The sequence below is a fragment of the Podarcis filfolensis genome (assembly GCF_964270895.1).
Source record: "Podarcis filfolensis genome assembly, chromosome: 1".
Lineage (NCBI taxonomy): Eukaryota > Metazoa > Chordata > Lepidosauria > Squamata > Lacertidae > Podarcis > Podarcis filfolensis.
In genome coordinates, this window is record NC_139604.1 from 52,812,476 (window position 1) to 52,828,810 (window position 16,335).

Sequence of the window (16,335 nt, forward strand, 5' to 3'; positions counted from 1 at the left end):
AATAATTTGGGTTTGTTCCCCCAAAAAGCTCGACATTTTTGAGGTCTCAACAACTTTGTGGGTGTCAGGAATTTTACTTTTTGAAATATGGCAACCCTAACATAGGCAATGTCAGGGAACACTTAATCCAGAGGGAAACTAAGTAGGACTCAATAGTCAGTAGCAAGACTCCATGGTTGCTCTTGTTGCTCCCACCCCTTCTTACTCATACCCATTTCAGGAAATAAAATAAATCATGTAGGGCAAGTGCATGTCAGCAAACTTGCTTCATTTATATGTGGTAGCAAAATTTCACTGCTTTTGGTGAGCATTTGTATGTTCAAAGCCCTGAACTGCCCTAGCAGCGGGTGCCACAATGAATGGAGCTGAGCGTTTGCCTCAAGTCAAAATCCACAGCCACTCTAGAAATGTGTCCTGCTGCCCCCAGCACTTGTTTTTGTTCTTTGGCTTCCTCTTCTCCCCAAAAGGCACGGTGCCCAGTCCCAGATGTTGGAAAGGCCACTGCTCCTGCCTGCTGGCACCCTACCTTCTTGGCAGAGGCCACTGGGATTACTTCCCTGCCTCTCCTCAAAGCACCTGTCCTGGTGGGGGCAGCCCTTGCCAACTCCCTCCCCCTCACACTTAAGAAAAGAAAAACAACCTCCAGTCAATAAGGCCTCCCTTGCTTTCAAGGAGGGCAGCATTTGTTGGCAGAAGGTGCAGAAGTAGCGGCGCCTGAGAATCGGCCGAAGTTAAATTTAATCCCCTCACTGGCAGAGTGCAGATAGAGAAGCAGCCTGAACCCTTCACTTGTCACCTGTCGCATTCCATTACAAAGTTCCTCTGAGCCTGAAGGTGGGAGCACAATTCCCGCTCTCTGTACTAACCCCCCAAATGCTATCCATGAAGCAGGGGTCACCATTGTGGCACTCAAGGGCATGCATGCACCCCCAGAGGCCTTCCCTGGTGCTCACAGGGTCCCCTCCTGTTGAATTTAGGCTTGAAAGAAGCATTCTTTGTAGCCAGTAGAATAGGTTATGGTGTGTGCTTGGCTGTAGGTGGGTGTGTATGCTGCCACAAAGCAATGAAACCAGCCAAGGCTGGCTCAACCACTGAGCAGAGTGAGGCAGCTGAGGCAGCAGATTTTGGGTGTCATGAAAGGGCAGCAATTTGTTAGGTTGCTTTTTTGACTATCTCTGGTCCAAGCAATTACACGACACCAGATCCTGAGTTCTCCATCCAGTGAAGAAGGAATGGGATAAGCAACATTTCTGAGCTGCCCACCTCTCTGTACCCCCGACTTTCAACCCCAGTCATGGATTGCCAGTTTTCTCGCTTTTTCTGACGAGGCCTCACCTGCCACTTTAACTGTGGACTCCATTCGGTCAGTGCCTGCATCGCACACGTAGGAGCCTGAATCTCCCGGCTTGGCTCCAAGGATGGTGAGTTGGCGTTGTCTCCCATGGGCTTCAATGCGCACCCGCTTGCTGGGTACCAGCTCCTCCCCATTCCGCAGCCAGCGCACAGCAGCACTAGGCGAAGACACCTTGCAAGCCAATACCAGAGCTTCTCCGGACACCAGCGAGTGGTGCTCTGGAACCCCTGTGTTTCCCACAATGGAGATGGGAGGTTCTTAGGAAACAGACAGAGAAAGAGACATGGTGTCACAGCGCAGGGCACAGACAGGGCCTGCTGGACTAGAGAAAGAAAGGCACACACAACCATCTGCCATCCGGTAGTCATAAAGAGCCCCCAGAAGGTGAACACAAGCACCAACACAGTTAAGATGGAGCAGAGGGGGCACAAAGGAATACCACACAAAAAGGTGGGGAACATTGTGCTTTTCCGACCCAACAAAGGATGAGGCAGCAAATTTCAACCCTATCTCACTTCCTTTCCACCATGAAGCAGGCCCAGGTTTGGGGGAGGGGAAAACTAGAGATTCCTTTAAATGGGCAGAGCCTTAAAAGCTCAGTGTATTCACATGAGACTGATTTCAGAGAACACATGAAGGACTGATAGGCAGTTTGCTATGAAACATCAAACACCAGCGCATTAGAGCTCATACACTGTGGTGTTCTCACTGCCCACAACTTGCAGCCCCCTCAGTGTCCAGTGAGGCCTGTCATGCTGTCCACAGATGGAGTGATTTCCTTGGGTCTCTTTCCTGGGTGGGCAGCTGTAACAACACAAGAGGAGTCCTGCTGGGTCACACCAAAGACTTCTCTAGTGCAGCATTCTGCTCTCACAATGGTCAGCCAGATGCCCAAGCAAAACACAGGTGCAATTGCCCTCTTCCCACTTGTGCTCCCCAGAAACTGGCATTCAAAAGCAGACTGTAAGAAATATACTGGAGGTAATATACAGTGATCAGGATTAGCAGCCACCAGTAGCTTTATGACCTGCTCCAGGTCACTTCCAGACAACCTGCTTATAGAGCATGCTTGCACCAAGTCTGCAGGGAGGTTGTTTATTAAGTATTCATTCTAATTCCTGGGGAGATTATACAATTCTGCATCAAGCAGTTGTTTTCTGACCTTTTCCAGTGAATTTTCCCATCACTTTCCTTATCACAAAAGGTCCAGTTTTTGGGGAAGGTGGGTTTGTTGCAGGACAACACCAAATCAACATACTTTGCGTAAAAAAACTGACAGTTTGGAAGTGCCCCCTGACCCCAGAACAGAACTCAATCTGCCAGGGACTTGTCCTTTGTACTTTTCTGCCACAGCTACTATCTGTTCACAGACACCTTCTGAGTTTCCACATTAAGTGGTTAAAAACCATCTCTTAAAAAAATAATGATTTTACTATATGATTTTATATTGTAAAACTCTGTGATCTATTTCTATGATACAGCGGTATCTAAATATTTTTATATATAACAATATATAAATATGTTCTCAACAGCAGTTGGAGATGAGGTGCTAGTATTCTCCAAAACCACCAGCATTCTTGAAAATAAGCAAATAGATATGCATTTGCTTGGTTTTCGTAAGTAATTCATGTAGAAAACAGCTTTTTTGGTACTGAAAGTTGATTGTTGTTAGACTGCTGGTATTTTTTAAAGCACCAAGTATCCACAACCCTCATTATTACTGCAAACATCAATAAGAACAAGTTTTAACTCATAAAATCACCATGGATGATGGGAGATTATTTGTTGCAGAGATCCCACTTAACAGGTGCTTTGAATGATAAATGTTACAAGATGTTATATCAGTGGCATTTCATATAGAAGCTGGAGATGCAACCATGAAGGCAAGCTAATTACATGCATGTTGGTGTCAAGGAGAAGAAACTGAATGCTATTGGCATAAAGAAGCCGAGGCAATAAATTACAGGATATGAATTTCCCACTCTTTCTTTTCCTAACATTATGAGGATCCCTCCGAGATTCTATTCAAGAGACACTGAGAATTTGTGGGCAACATTACAATAGCAGCCAGAACTGTAGTTGATGGAAACACGAAACAAAAGGTAATGACTGTGAATAAGTTGACCTTTTGCAAATGTACGTGGGAGGACAAATTCCCATCGAAACCTTTTTCTCCCTTACTGAATTTAGATTACTGAAATAATATTGAAGCAATCTGTACGCTGGAACATGATGCTCTTTCTGCTGTGAGACTGCATTCTTGCCTTGAAAAAAATGATTATTATTTTTTAAGGTTCTCAATAGCGGCCCCTCTCCTTCCAGGCCCAGACCTTACCCTCTACTGTGACGTAGAATATGAGGCTGTCATCACCACTGTCACACAGATACTCTCCTGCATCACAGCGCTCGGCTCCCAGAATCACCAGCGAATGGCACGCGCCATCCTGCTCCAGACGCACACGGTCTGTGTCCTGCAGCTTCTCTCCATCCTTGTACCACTTCACCTCTCCTTTAGGGCAAGACAGCGTCACAGACAGGGTCAGGTCCTCCGAGGTCAGGCAGCGGTGCTGAGTCTGCAGTTCATCACGCCCCACAATCCGCACTGGGGGGTCTGCCAGCATAAACAAAGGTTCTGTTAACTTTCCACTGCTTCTCAATCCAGTAAACATTTTCATAGCGCTCTTACTGTGCGAAGCATTCTGCAATCCATATTGTTCATCCTAACAACAGCCTCCCTACCCAAGAGACTATTTTTTTCCTGGTTGTACATAAAATGCATCCTAAGCACTGTGTCATTTAAGAGAACTGGAATGAAATGAAGTGTATCACTTGGGGCACCTAAATTCCATGGGTTTAACCAATGTTATATCATTCTGAGGCTATGGGTCCATTTGACTTGGGGATGACTTGCTGCTTAGGGTCACTCCCAGTGACTTCAGTTAAGCACCAAGAAGGCTTGCTCACAACAGTGTCAGGGAGCAAAGAGTCCTGGGCACAGCAAAGAATATAACAACGATTACTTCCATTTTCTATACAAAAAATTTGACAGTATACTGTTTTGGGCATTTTGAGCCAATGGGTAGGTTTACAATGTTAAAGGAGATTAAGATCAATTGAAATAAACTGGGCATAGGAGTTTAAGTGCAAGTGATATGGAGGGCACTGCCATTTTCAGATGTCAAGTTTAAATTGACTTTGAGCCGCCTGTCTCAAACTAGCTATGCTATATCCAATCACTGCTCATGCAGAAGAAAAGTGGAGGAGAGGCACTGGTCAATGCAAATGACGTGAGCATCCGGGACACTGTGGGCTTTATATGCCCAACTGAAGCAACACGTGAAAACATATCTTATCCTCCCAGAAGCCTCCCAGGGGTCTCTCATCCAAGAGGCTGACCATGTCTACACATACACCTTCAGCAGCATCACGTACGTGTGTGTGTGTGTGTGTGTGTGTGTGTGTTTTGGGGGGCACTTAAGATGTCCAGTTGCCTTGGAATTTTCCTCCTTTTGTTTCTTTGACTTCATAACAAATTCTTTTTGGCTTGTGAGACAAATTCTCATATCAATGTGCATCAGGGCGTACTTTTTCCTTAGCTGTGTGTAACCAACATGCTTCTCATGGGCCATGCAATCTTTCTCCATCTCAAGTTTATTAATTGACGAGTTTTCCTTTGGGGCTGCTTGCTTGCTTCTTTACTTACTGTCTCCCCCCACCAAAAAAAGTCGAAGAACATCCTGTCTCCTGGCCTCCGTCCCGTCATTTGGATATGAGTTCTGAGAAATTGTCTGATAATCACTTACGTGCTGATTCTACTGAAAACAAATCCACTGCCAAGATTACACGCCACTGCCACAAATGCAGTGCCACCTAGCGGCCAAAACTACAAAGCACAGCAGACATTTCCCCCCACTCAAGACTCCTTTTGTTCTCATCAGCACACCGGGGTTGTGTACACACTCCCATTGACTCTGCATCCAGGGCACACCCACCACTGGTTTGGGAAGCTGTGTACACATGACATTAGCCACAATCCACATCTACCCTGCAGTTTCTTGAGAAATACTGAGTTTTGATGTGTTTTCCCCCAAACGAGCTTCGATACGATTTGAAAACATAAGTCATCTTCAGACTTCCGCGCCCCCTCTCTGCCCACTGGCATGGACAGACAGCAGGCAACCTGGAAACACATCCAGCTGTAATGATGTCTATGACAACATGCAAATATGATTTGAAATGCAGCAGGGAGGAGACCTTGCTGCATTTTAACCAGTAATGTGTACTCAGCCCAGCTCACTTTTAATCAGTTCTCATCAAAGTGTTAGGGGTGCCAATGCGTACTTCATGGAATGGCAGACAGCATTCCTCTTTTTGAAGGAGTTCTTTGTCTGAAGGGTGGTCCAATCCAAGTAATGTTTAAAAATACCGAACCCTGAGAAGGGAGAGCAGCAGGAGGGTCAGGCGTGGGTCTTGACGTTGCCCATCAACAGTGAACACCTGAACAACAGACTGAGCAGGCTCATAGTCACCCTGTGGAACGCCCTCCCATCAGATGTCAAGGAGATAAATAACTATACAACTTTTAGAAGACATCTGAAGGCAGCCCTGTATAGGGAAGGGTTTTTTATGTTTGGTGTTTTATTATGCTTTTATTTTTTGGAAGCTGCCTAGAGTGGCTGGGGCAACTCAGTCAAGTGGGCAGGATACAAATAATAAAATTATCATCATCACCATCATCATCACATGCAAATCTGTGCCCTCTTTTAGGGGGGCCCTCTGCTAACACCGCTGTTAACTACTCCAGCCTCTATGGTGGCTGATAGCATTCCTGTGGCTAAGCATTTCCCTGGGTTTCTGCTCAAAACATACAGGATGTCAAAAAAATGTGTTGCAGCTATCCTCGATTCTTCATTTTCCTATGTGGAATTTGCATTCCCCTGCCATCCCCAATACTGTAACTATAAAGCCCAGCTTGGAGAACTAGCTGTGATGAACCAATAATAAGGGAAAGGCACTTTCTTCATGATTGGCAGGAGAGAACAGAGAAACCCTTGTGCCAAAAATGACAACTGTCCCTCTATACTCCTGTGACCAGAAGTACCATGTAATTAGGTACTTCCTGTTGAGCTTCCTGTTTGCAAGCTACTGTTGCTTATTGGTGTGATGTGGGGTGGAAAACATTTTTGGCACCAAGAAGCTAGGGGGTTCTATCTGAGGAGAAAATGACCCATGAATCCATGCTATTCATTATTGTCTTGCATTAACCCACCTTAATCGTGCCAGATGCACTTATAAAAAGTTTTCATTTTATAAAGCTGGCAACAGTCCTATTAAGAATACCCTTCTCTAAGCAAAGCAGCAAGGGGATGGGATCCAGTTTTCAATCTCAAGGAGGTGCAGAATGAATACTGTTCATCTCCTTCACATTATGAACCTCTACTTCACTGGTAAATCATAAAGACACCCCCCACCCACCACCCCACAAGAACATCATACACTCCTACTAAGCAGCTGCTACCTATCTAATAAAATTTCAGAGTAATCGAGTCTTAGGGGTTGGACAAGATCAAAAGTCTTCTTCAGCTTCTCCTCTGTGGCTGAAATGAATCTACAGCACATAGCAACATCTTCCCCTGCAGTTTTAACCTTTCATATAACTAAGACTAAGAGAGTGCATCACAATCAGAGAACAAGTCTCACACCAAAAGATAACTGCATGTAAAGAGTAGCTCAATAAAGCAACCTAGACAGGATTGCTACCTTTGCAATGGCCTTCAACGGCCACAGCATTTCTTATCACTGCAGCTACATAACAAGAAAAACTTCACCTGTTGGTTTCAGCCTGCTATTCCACTGCTATAGGCATACAACCTCTGTTGGTAAAATACTGTGGCAATCCTTAAAACCAAACAGTTAAAGCAAAAGAAATGGTCCACTCAGGAACAGCAATAGATTTGAACTGGTATCACGAAGAAGCAGGGCTTCAAATCCCCTCCCAACCCAACACAGCAGTTCTTTGGACTGGGTAGGAGAAGCCTTGGTACGTGGGCCATATTAGAACCCTCCTATCTACAATGTTCCAGGGAACCAGAGAGCATTTTTATTCAGATCAGCTACATTTTTATGGGTTGTCCATTTTAAAAATTGAGTTCTAGGGCATTTATTTTGGCAAGCAAGCATATCAAGGAAAAATGAGTTTCTTCCATTCATCAAAATGATCTCACCACTGCTCTGCACATGCTTTAAATAAGATGATGGTGATGATGGAGCAAGAGGGGATCTTGTGTGCATGAGGAAGAGTATTTTCAAATCAATATGTATGAGATGGAACACATTGTTTCTGTGCACAGAACTCCATGAACCTGACATTTGTGGTTTTGGGTCTTCGGCCTTGAGTGTGAAGCCAACTTCAAACCCCAAGTCTCCCAAGCCTAAATCCTCACCTCGCCACACACAACATGCATGTCTCCAGTTGTGGCCATCTCTGGAGCCTCAGAGAAAGAAAAGGGCAGCACAAGTCACTTTTGTGCCAGGTGTAGGAAATGCAAATGGTGCAAATGGTCCCCATAGTAACGGAAGGGGGGAACCCATACCCATGAAGAAGAGGAACCTTTTTGCTGGTGGTGCTCCAGCTTTGAAACTCCTACATTGTATTTTATATTTTGGCTCCAGGTTAAGATGTACTTCTCATTTGCCCTGGCTTTTTAAATGTACTGTATTATTATTTACTGTATAGCTGGCTGCATGGGTTTTGGTTTGTTCGTTTTGATCTTGCATGTAACAAATAACTGGTGATTAGCAATAACCCAAAATCTGCCACTAATGATAGGGCTGCATTTGTAGTACGTGGAGTGCTTATGAACTCATGCTCAGAACAACATGCACAAGCTCTCTCTGGACAATGAATGATGTGCAAACATACTAGCAGGAACGACGGCATCAAGTGGTACAAGAATGCAGAAAACACAAAGAAAAGCCAGTGCACACTTCTAGGCAAGCCAAGGAACCAGAAATCCAGGGCAGAAGATCACAAAAAGCCAATGTTTAGAGCAAACACTTCCCATGGACTTTAATGGTCAGGGGTGTTTGTTATGAGTCTACTGGCAAAGAATGCTACCAAAGTCATACAAGATGAGATTGCAGGCTCAGTTCTTTAGGAAATAATACCGTTATGCCTCTGCTTTCATTACCAAATTAGAACCTGTCTGGATTTAGGAGATACAGTAAAGTCATGCTGATGCCCAGAGCACCGGCTCTGGGGAATGTACAGCCAGTCCTCGTTAATAAGCTCCAGGACAACTTTGCTCTGTACAGAAGGCAGTGCAAGGAACGTGGCCCACAACGAGAGTGTCTGGGGTCTGGAATGGATCAGTACATGAAATCCATCCCAGCAACATTGGCTTGGAATTCCAACACCCCCCTGCCCAAACTACCACCCACCCACACTCTTTTCTCAGCTCCCTTCCCTGGTGCTACCAGGGTCCCTGAGCACTGCACTCACCAGACACCTGGACGGCGAAGGCCATGGTATCATCAACAGCGTTGCAGGTGTACTTCCCAGAATGCTCTGGGCCAGCTGCAGGGATGACCAGACACCGCCGGGCACCCTCTTCCTCCAGGATGAGGCCGCTGTTAGCCTCAAGCGTGACACCGTCCTTAACCCAGCGGACTGGCGCATTCCCATGAGAGAGCACACAGGTCAGGGTCACTGTCTCCCCCGTTGAGGCCTTCAGGACAGAGGGAGTCCTGCGGGGCTGCACGATCTTCACAGGGGGTTCTGGAAGGAGAGGGCAGGTGGCCCAGATATGAAGCAGCCACAGGCAACACTGCTGTTGCTGGGCCACACCCAAAAATTTGTCACTGGAGGGGCATGTGGGAGAAACACTGAGGAAACCCTACATGTAACTGAGTATCACATACAGTTTGGCCTGACTTCCCCAAACATAGGTCATTCCAACAGTTCTCCAACTTCCCTCTCCAGGAATTATTTTAAAGTCATACTCTTAAAAGGGCTGCTAGAACTCAAAGCAATGCTGGAGGGTGTCTGTATGGTTAAGAGTAGTTCCCCCAAATATACCTGGGGGTGGTATTAGGCCTTTTTGCTGCAGCGCCATGCTAGCAGCTTATGCCCAAACATTTGTAGCTGGAGTCCTCTGTGCAGAATTCAACTCCTTCTACAGGTTTTGCCAAATTTATATACTGGTCAGAATAAATGTTTGAGAGCTGTTTGAAGTGCAGCCATAGAAGGATGCACTCATGCAAATACCATTGTTGGATCCCCAAACGACAAGGGAGATTCCCTATTTAGGTAGATGGCCTATTTATTTACTGCTTCCTTAGAAACACATTTAGCAAAGCTCTGGCATTTCCACAGTACGCAAAGCCAAAGCTTTGGCCAGCAAAAGCTCATACAATGCATTGTGAACAAATGTTGGTCTAAATAAGAGTTATTATTTTACTGACCCTGTGAATTTTGGACAGTGGGGATTCCCAAACCACCACTAGCACTATGGAGGCCAATCCCTAAGAGATGGGATCTCACAGCGAACACATAACATGCATGCACAGAATGACAATCCCTCCTTTGTATTGATTATTTGAGCTCTCTCAGGGTTTGTCTGCAAGAGCACAATAAGTTTATCTATAAAGTAAAAGGTGCAGTGTCTAGGGCTTTGCAGTTCGGAAAAAAGGTGAGAAAGGGGGACATGACAGAAGTACATACAATTATGCATGGTGTGGAAAAAGCGGACAGAGAGAAATTTTTCTCCTTCTCATACTAGAACCTAGGGTGATCCAGGGAAGCTGAACGTTGGAAGATTCAGGAGGACAGTCAAAACTAAATACTTCTTCATGTAATTAAACTATGCAATTCGCTACCAGAAAATGTAGTACTGTAATGGCCACCAACTTGGGCAGCTTTAAGAGGGGTTTAGGATAAGGCTATTCGTCACGATGGATGTGTACTACCTCCAGTGCCAGAGGCAGGATGTCTCTGAATCCCAGTCTCTGGGAATCCCAAGCAGGGAGAGTTCTGTTGCACACATGCCTGATTTGTGGGGCTCCCCACAGGCATCTGGTTGGCCACTGCGAGGACAGGATGCCAGACTAAAAGGGCCTTTGGTCTAATCCAGCAGGCCTCTTATGTTTTCATTAGAGAATACTGTAATAACCTGCTGATGTAGATTTAGTCGGCATCACACTTGCAGCATCTATACTGAACATTTCTGGGCATCAATGTAAAGGTAAAAGTAAAGGGACCCCTGACCATTAGGTCCAGTCGTGGATGACTCTGGGGTTGCGGTGCTCATCTCACTTTATTGGCTGAGGAAGCCAGCATACAGCTTCCGGGTCATGTGGCCAGCATTACTAAGCCACTTCTGGCAAACCGGAGCAGCACACAGAAACGCCGTTTACCTTCCCGCCGGAGCGGTACCTATTTATCTACTTGCACTTTGACGTGCTTTCGAACTGCTAGGTTGGCAGGAGCAGGGACCGAGCAACGGGAGCTCACCCTGTCGCAGTGATTCGAACTGCCAACCTTCTGATCGGCAAGCCCTAGGCTCTGTGGTTTAACCCACAGCGCCATCTGCGTCAGTGTAGGTACTTCCAATAATATGTTCCAACTGCACTCTACTGAAGAGGGACAAGCCCCTGCTAAAATTTAAAAGGGCATATGTGTTTGTGAAGGCCAGACATCGTCTGATGGGGGTGGAAGACCCACCGCACAATGAAACTTTCTTTGGACCACCTTACAAGAAAAGGGTATAAAGAGACACAGCGTAATGGCACCTCTGTGTCTCTTGTACTATTCCATTTGTCCCTGGCATTAATTCCATTTCTAGAGATTTTATGGGTATAATATACACTGTGAGTGCTTTAATAATAATTCTGTGCCCAAATCTATACATTAATATATAAATCCAGATTTATGGCTGGGACTAGACCAGGGCAAATAACAAGTGACCCTTCACCTGCTGTTGGGACTCCACTAGCATGGCTAATGTCAGAGGCCACAGGTTCCCCATCCCTGGACTAGAACAGGAAAGGCTTCATTTACAGATTAGCCAGTTTAGTCAGTCTGGGCTGTGTTGGGAATGGGGTGCTTAGAATTTAAGTTTCTGTGCTGGTTTAAAGTTGGAACTGGGTTAGGGCTTTGGGTACTTTTTCTCCTTCTTCTTCTCAGAACTGCAGATTCAAGATCAGAGTGCTCACCTGAAACTCTGACATCAAAGGAGACAGACTCATCCTTGGTCTCGCAGATGTATTCACCAGCATCTTCAGCACTTGCCTGCAGGACAATTAGGCGACGCTCAGCACCTTCCATTTGAAGCAACAAGTTGTTTGTCTCATCCACTTCCAGGCCGTCCTTGAACCAGCGCACAGGGGCATTGGGAATGGACACCTCGCAGCTCAGCTCCAAGCACTCAAATGCCTGTATATGCTTCTCTAGGGTACGCTCCACTGGGTGCAAAATCTGCACAGGTGGCTCTACAAGACAAATGTAGGAATATATGAGGCTTCATCCCCTGTGTGAGATGACTTAGAGCCACTTAATTCTAGGAAGCTCTGAGATAGAACAGAAAGGATAGGAACCAGAAATCTCAAATATGGCTTCCTCTAATTAGCGAAGAACTAGTAGCAAGAGACAGAAATCCATACCCAAGTCAAAAAGGAAGGGTGAATTTGGGCACAAGATCACTGGGACTGAACCCTGGAGACTTGCTTACCTGTGACACTGACATTGAAGAAGACAGTGTCGCCCCCAGTGCCACATGCAAACTCCCCTGTGTCCTGAACCTGGGCCGCAATAATAACCAGACGGCGATGAGGCCCTTCGCTCTCCAACAGGAGGCCATCCTTTTCCTCCACCTCCTCTCCATCCTTGTACCAGCATACAACAGCATCAGAGCAGGACAACTCACAATCCAGCACTACACGCTCTGAGACCCGATAGGCATGGGCTGCATCTGCATTGGAGTGCAGAACTCGGACAGGGAGCTCTGCAGGGGAGAAATTTATTTATTTATTATTGCATTCATATCCCATCTTTTCTCCAAGGTGGTCCCTCCCCTCCATCCTATCCTCATATCAACCTTGTGAGGTTGGTTAGGCTGAGAGACGGTGATTGGCCCAAGATCACCCAGGGAGAAACATGGTTGATTGGAAATTGGAACCTTGTTGTATCAGGTCTTAGCCACTACACCACACTGGATCTCCATCATAATACCACCATAGCATAGAAATGTCATAAAAGCATAGAATAGAGAGTGAGGGCATCATTTCTTATGTGAGTTGTTGGGGGAGCAATGGAACAGGAGGCTCAGTGCTGTGCATTTCAATGGAGCAGGAGATAGTGAAAGGGACCTCTTGGATGAGGTACAGGTGGGAAGCAGGGATCTTGGTGCTTGCAGCATGCCTGCCGTTTTAGAGGAGACTGGTGCTACTGAGGTTATTAACAATCAGTTACGTATGGCACCTATAAATTACACAAAAACAACAATGAAATAACAAGAGCGTGAAGATATGGGTGGCCTCAAGTAGATAAACTTGGTTCAGGTCCTAAAAGGGCAATGAAGAGAGAGACTAGGCAGCTGTTCTGAGAAGCTGTCACCAGCTCCTGAGTTTTTTCAGCCAGGAACAGCACTTTAGGTCTAATAGCATTTTTGATCTTCAACTGGTGGTTTGGGACCCTAAAAGAGGTCATGACCTAACATAAGGTATGTTGCACCGCCATACAACTAGATGGCAAAATGGGGGGGGGGATAAATGGGTCCATATGAGTTAAAAGTGCACCTCAGGTTTGGAAAAGCTGAAGACTACTGGTTTAGGGCTTGCCTCATGCACTCCTTTGACATTTCTTTGACTCAACTCACCATCCACCATCACAGTGAAGTCCACAGTGTCATCAGCTGTGTCACATGTATACGTCCCAGAATCCAGGGGGCAGGCTGAATGAACCAACAGCCTCCGAATGCAGCCCTCTGATTGCACCGTGAAGATGTCATGGTCCACAGGATTTCCATCCTTGAACCACTGGACAGTAGCATCAGAGGCAGAGACTTCACACTCCAGGAGGAGAGGCATCCCAGTCAGGATTGTCTGGAGACACTGGGCCTCTGACACTGGAGCGATGTGCACCTTGGGAGCTGAAGAGAGACATTGTGAATGGGTGAAGCACCTTTGTGCTCCTGTGGTCACAGGAAGGAGGACACATGATCTCAATTTGACCTATAGGGAATCTGTGCTATGGAACAAAATATCCTATCTCAGTTTCCCCTTTAATTTATAGAAAGGGGTCAGTTTCTGAAAGGAGAGGTGGGCTCAAGAATAACTAAATGTCATATCCTCTGACCTGCAATGCCAAATGAAAGGACCTGGTAATTGCTCAGAGATGTGGGTGCGAGGAGACACTTTGCACATGCTCAGAGGCATGTTGTTTTCCTGCTTCCTAGAGTTCAAAACAGAGCCCTGGTTATGAGCACAGGTGAAACAGAAAGCCTTCCAAGGGGTCCCAGCCCCCTGGCACTTTAATTGGCCATTTTCAACCGAGTATAACCATTTGTACGGCAACCAATGGCAGACAAACAGGATATTACTCTGGACTCATGTGTGGGCAAGCAACTTCCTCCGTCATAGTTCTGCTTCTCAAATAGTGGCTTTCAAACAGGGAGCAGGAAGTGCACTCTGTATGTTACTCTTGTCTTTTTCTCTTCCCCTGTTTCAACAGGCTCAACTTATACCAGAGGTGCAGTTGAGTGGGATGTGTCTCAAGTTACAGCAATTTGTAATGTTGAACCAAGACTTTTCTCTGAATTGTGTCTTGGAAAAGATCCAGAACTGAACTCCAGTTCCCTGATGAGGAGCTTATTGGAGTGCCCGTGAATCTGACAGACAACTGAAGAAGTTTAAATTAACTTTACTGAGAAGTTAAAATGAAAGCACAATATGTAATTGAATCGGTATTGAATGAAGAATTGATATTCAGAGGGGTATGCAGAAGGTAATTCAATTTACAACCAGCGATAGTAACTTTTAGGTGAGCCGTAATTCTCTTCTCTGACTTGATCGCCCATTGGGAAAGAATTTGCTTTGATCATTATTTTAGATTTTGCTTTTATTGTTTATTATGGCTATTGGTTGTTTACTGCATATATTCATTATATAAAATATATGTGGGTGTAAGTGCGTATATAATAATGTTGGAAACTGTGAAAAATTGCAGAGAGCATTAGGTGGGCGGGAGAGAGAAGGACATCATCAATCAGTGGGCCACTGTAGCCCTGTTAATGTTTCCAGTGCATGGCTAGCCTCATCCAACAGATTTGGAGGAGGATGGATTCCCACAGGGGTCCATAAAGTTGCTGGGTAAACGCTACTGTCAGTGGAAGCATTTCCGCCTGCCGGGCAGAACTATCTCCCCTCTCTTCCCCTCTCATGCTTTTCTAGGGGATCTCCTGATCCTGCTGAGTGGATCTGGGGAGGGAGGGAACACATGAGGAAGGAGTGGGGGAGCACGGGGGGGGGGCATTGATGGAGGAAAATCCTACTGCACTAATAGGAGCTCTTCCATTGACTTCTGCTAACACAACAATTTAGTTGAATCTGGCCCAGACGGGCAAAATTTTCAAGTGTGAAAACCACTGCTCTAGTAGGCAGCTAGTGGGCAGGTTTGCTGGGCAGCAAAACCAGCAGAGGAAGAGGACAGGAGTGTGAGGGTCTGTGATGAGTCAGGAGGGATGGAGCAAAATCTTGGTTTGTTGGGTGGGGATGGGCGGAAACCCTCCCTCTACCCAAACCTGCAGAAATCGCAAGGGCGTGAAGGCCATGTTGCTTTCATGATGCCAGCAAACGCTGATAAGGGAGAGCAGTGTAGATCTACAAGCCCTCAGCCTCTGGAGCCAGGATTTAGGGTGAAAAGGGAAGATAAAGGCTGGCCTGCCATATGCTCCTTTCCCACCTCACCTCCTGCTTTGTGCCAAATGACAGCACTTTTAGTTGCATGGATCCTCACTGGATCCCCAAAGCTGCAATGAGAACTTCGTTCTCTCACACAAGACTGCAGGAGCGCGGCGGGGGCGGGTGGGAATGGCCTTTTTAAGATAGTGAGAAAACTCCACCCATTGAGTCATGATGCAGTCAAAGCTGGAGAGTGGCTTGCTGTGGCCATCCTCTAAGCCAGGGGTGAGGTTCCCCACCTCAAGCCCAAGAGCCAAATGTTGCTCTCTGGTCTCTCTACCTGCCTCTCAGGGTTCTCCCCAGCTACACAGCCTCTTTCCAGGCTACCACACCCTTCACTGGTGCTGCTCTGCATCCTTCTCAAGTGTTTTTGCCTGGCTGGGACTGCAACCTTGAGAATTCTGATAATGCCTCTTGCTTCTCTGGATGGAGGACAAAGAGAGTCCTGTGAATGTGTGCAGAAACCAGCCTACGGCACAAAGGTGAATTTTATATTCGCTGCTCTGCCCACTTTTCCTTCTGCCCACCACTGGCATGTGGCCCTCTGTGGCCCTTAGGCTGGAAAAAGCTTTCCCTGCCCTAAGGCCAAGACACACCTCCACAAAGATCCAGGGCTTAAGAATGAGAAGCAAGCCCACAGACACATACCTTTGGCCCACAAAGCCATGACAGGATCTCCACAGCTACTGCAGCCCCTGGCTCTAGAGTTGGGAAGGGCTTAGCTTGAGCACAGAAGCTGCAGTAGGGCTCATAGGGCTCAGCACCATGGTTTGGCTTTGGGAAAAGCTAGGGCTGGCACAGCCCCTCCTAACCAAAGCCAGACACTCTCATATGATGCAAATGTGCAGCATGGCACAGGATCCGTGTTGTACAGCAAAACCAAGTGTTGGATTGGAATCTAGGAGAGACATTTCTGTTCATTTCTCTGGGTATCTTGTAACCCTCTCTGAGCCCACTCAGATATGGTAGGAAAGACAATATATACAAACTGTATTGCTTTTCGTTATTTTCAGCATTTCTTAATT

General features: G+C 46.2%; 1 protein-coding gene across 13 annotated transcripts in view; it reads right to left on the reverse strand.

Annotated features, from left to right (window-relative positions):
* The window catches only part of OBSL1 (obscurin like cytoskeletal adaptor 1), a 64,158-nt gene that overhangs the window by 20,785 nt on the left and 27,038 nt on the right, over nt 1-16,335 (reverse strand). For 7 of the 13 annotated variants that reach the window (XR_014542528.1, XM_083590778.1, XM_083590782.1 and 4 more), the window contains 6 exons: nt 13,228-13,500; nt 12,082-12,354; nt 11,567-11,842; nt 8,856-9,131; nt 3,690-3,965; nt 1,336-1,611 (listed from right to left, as the gene is read on the reverse strand). Coding sequence is in view for 11 of the 13 variants with exons in the window: in XM_083590778.1 (XP_083446904.1) it covers nt 1,336-1,611; nt 3,690-3,965; nt 8,856-9,131; nt 11,567-11,842; nt 12,082-12,354; nt 13,228-13,500 (1,650 nt within the window). In the remaining 2 variants the exon portion in view is untranslated. The remainder of the gene's footprint in view (nt 1-1,335; nt 1,612-3,689; nt 3,966-8,855; nt 9,132-11,566; nt 11,843-12,081; nt 12,355-13,227; nt 13,501-16,335) is intronic. The other 6 variants (XR_014542527.1, XM_083590784.1, XM_083590785.1 and 3 more) reach the window with 1 other exon arrangement.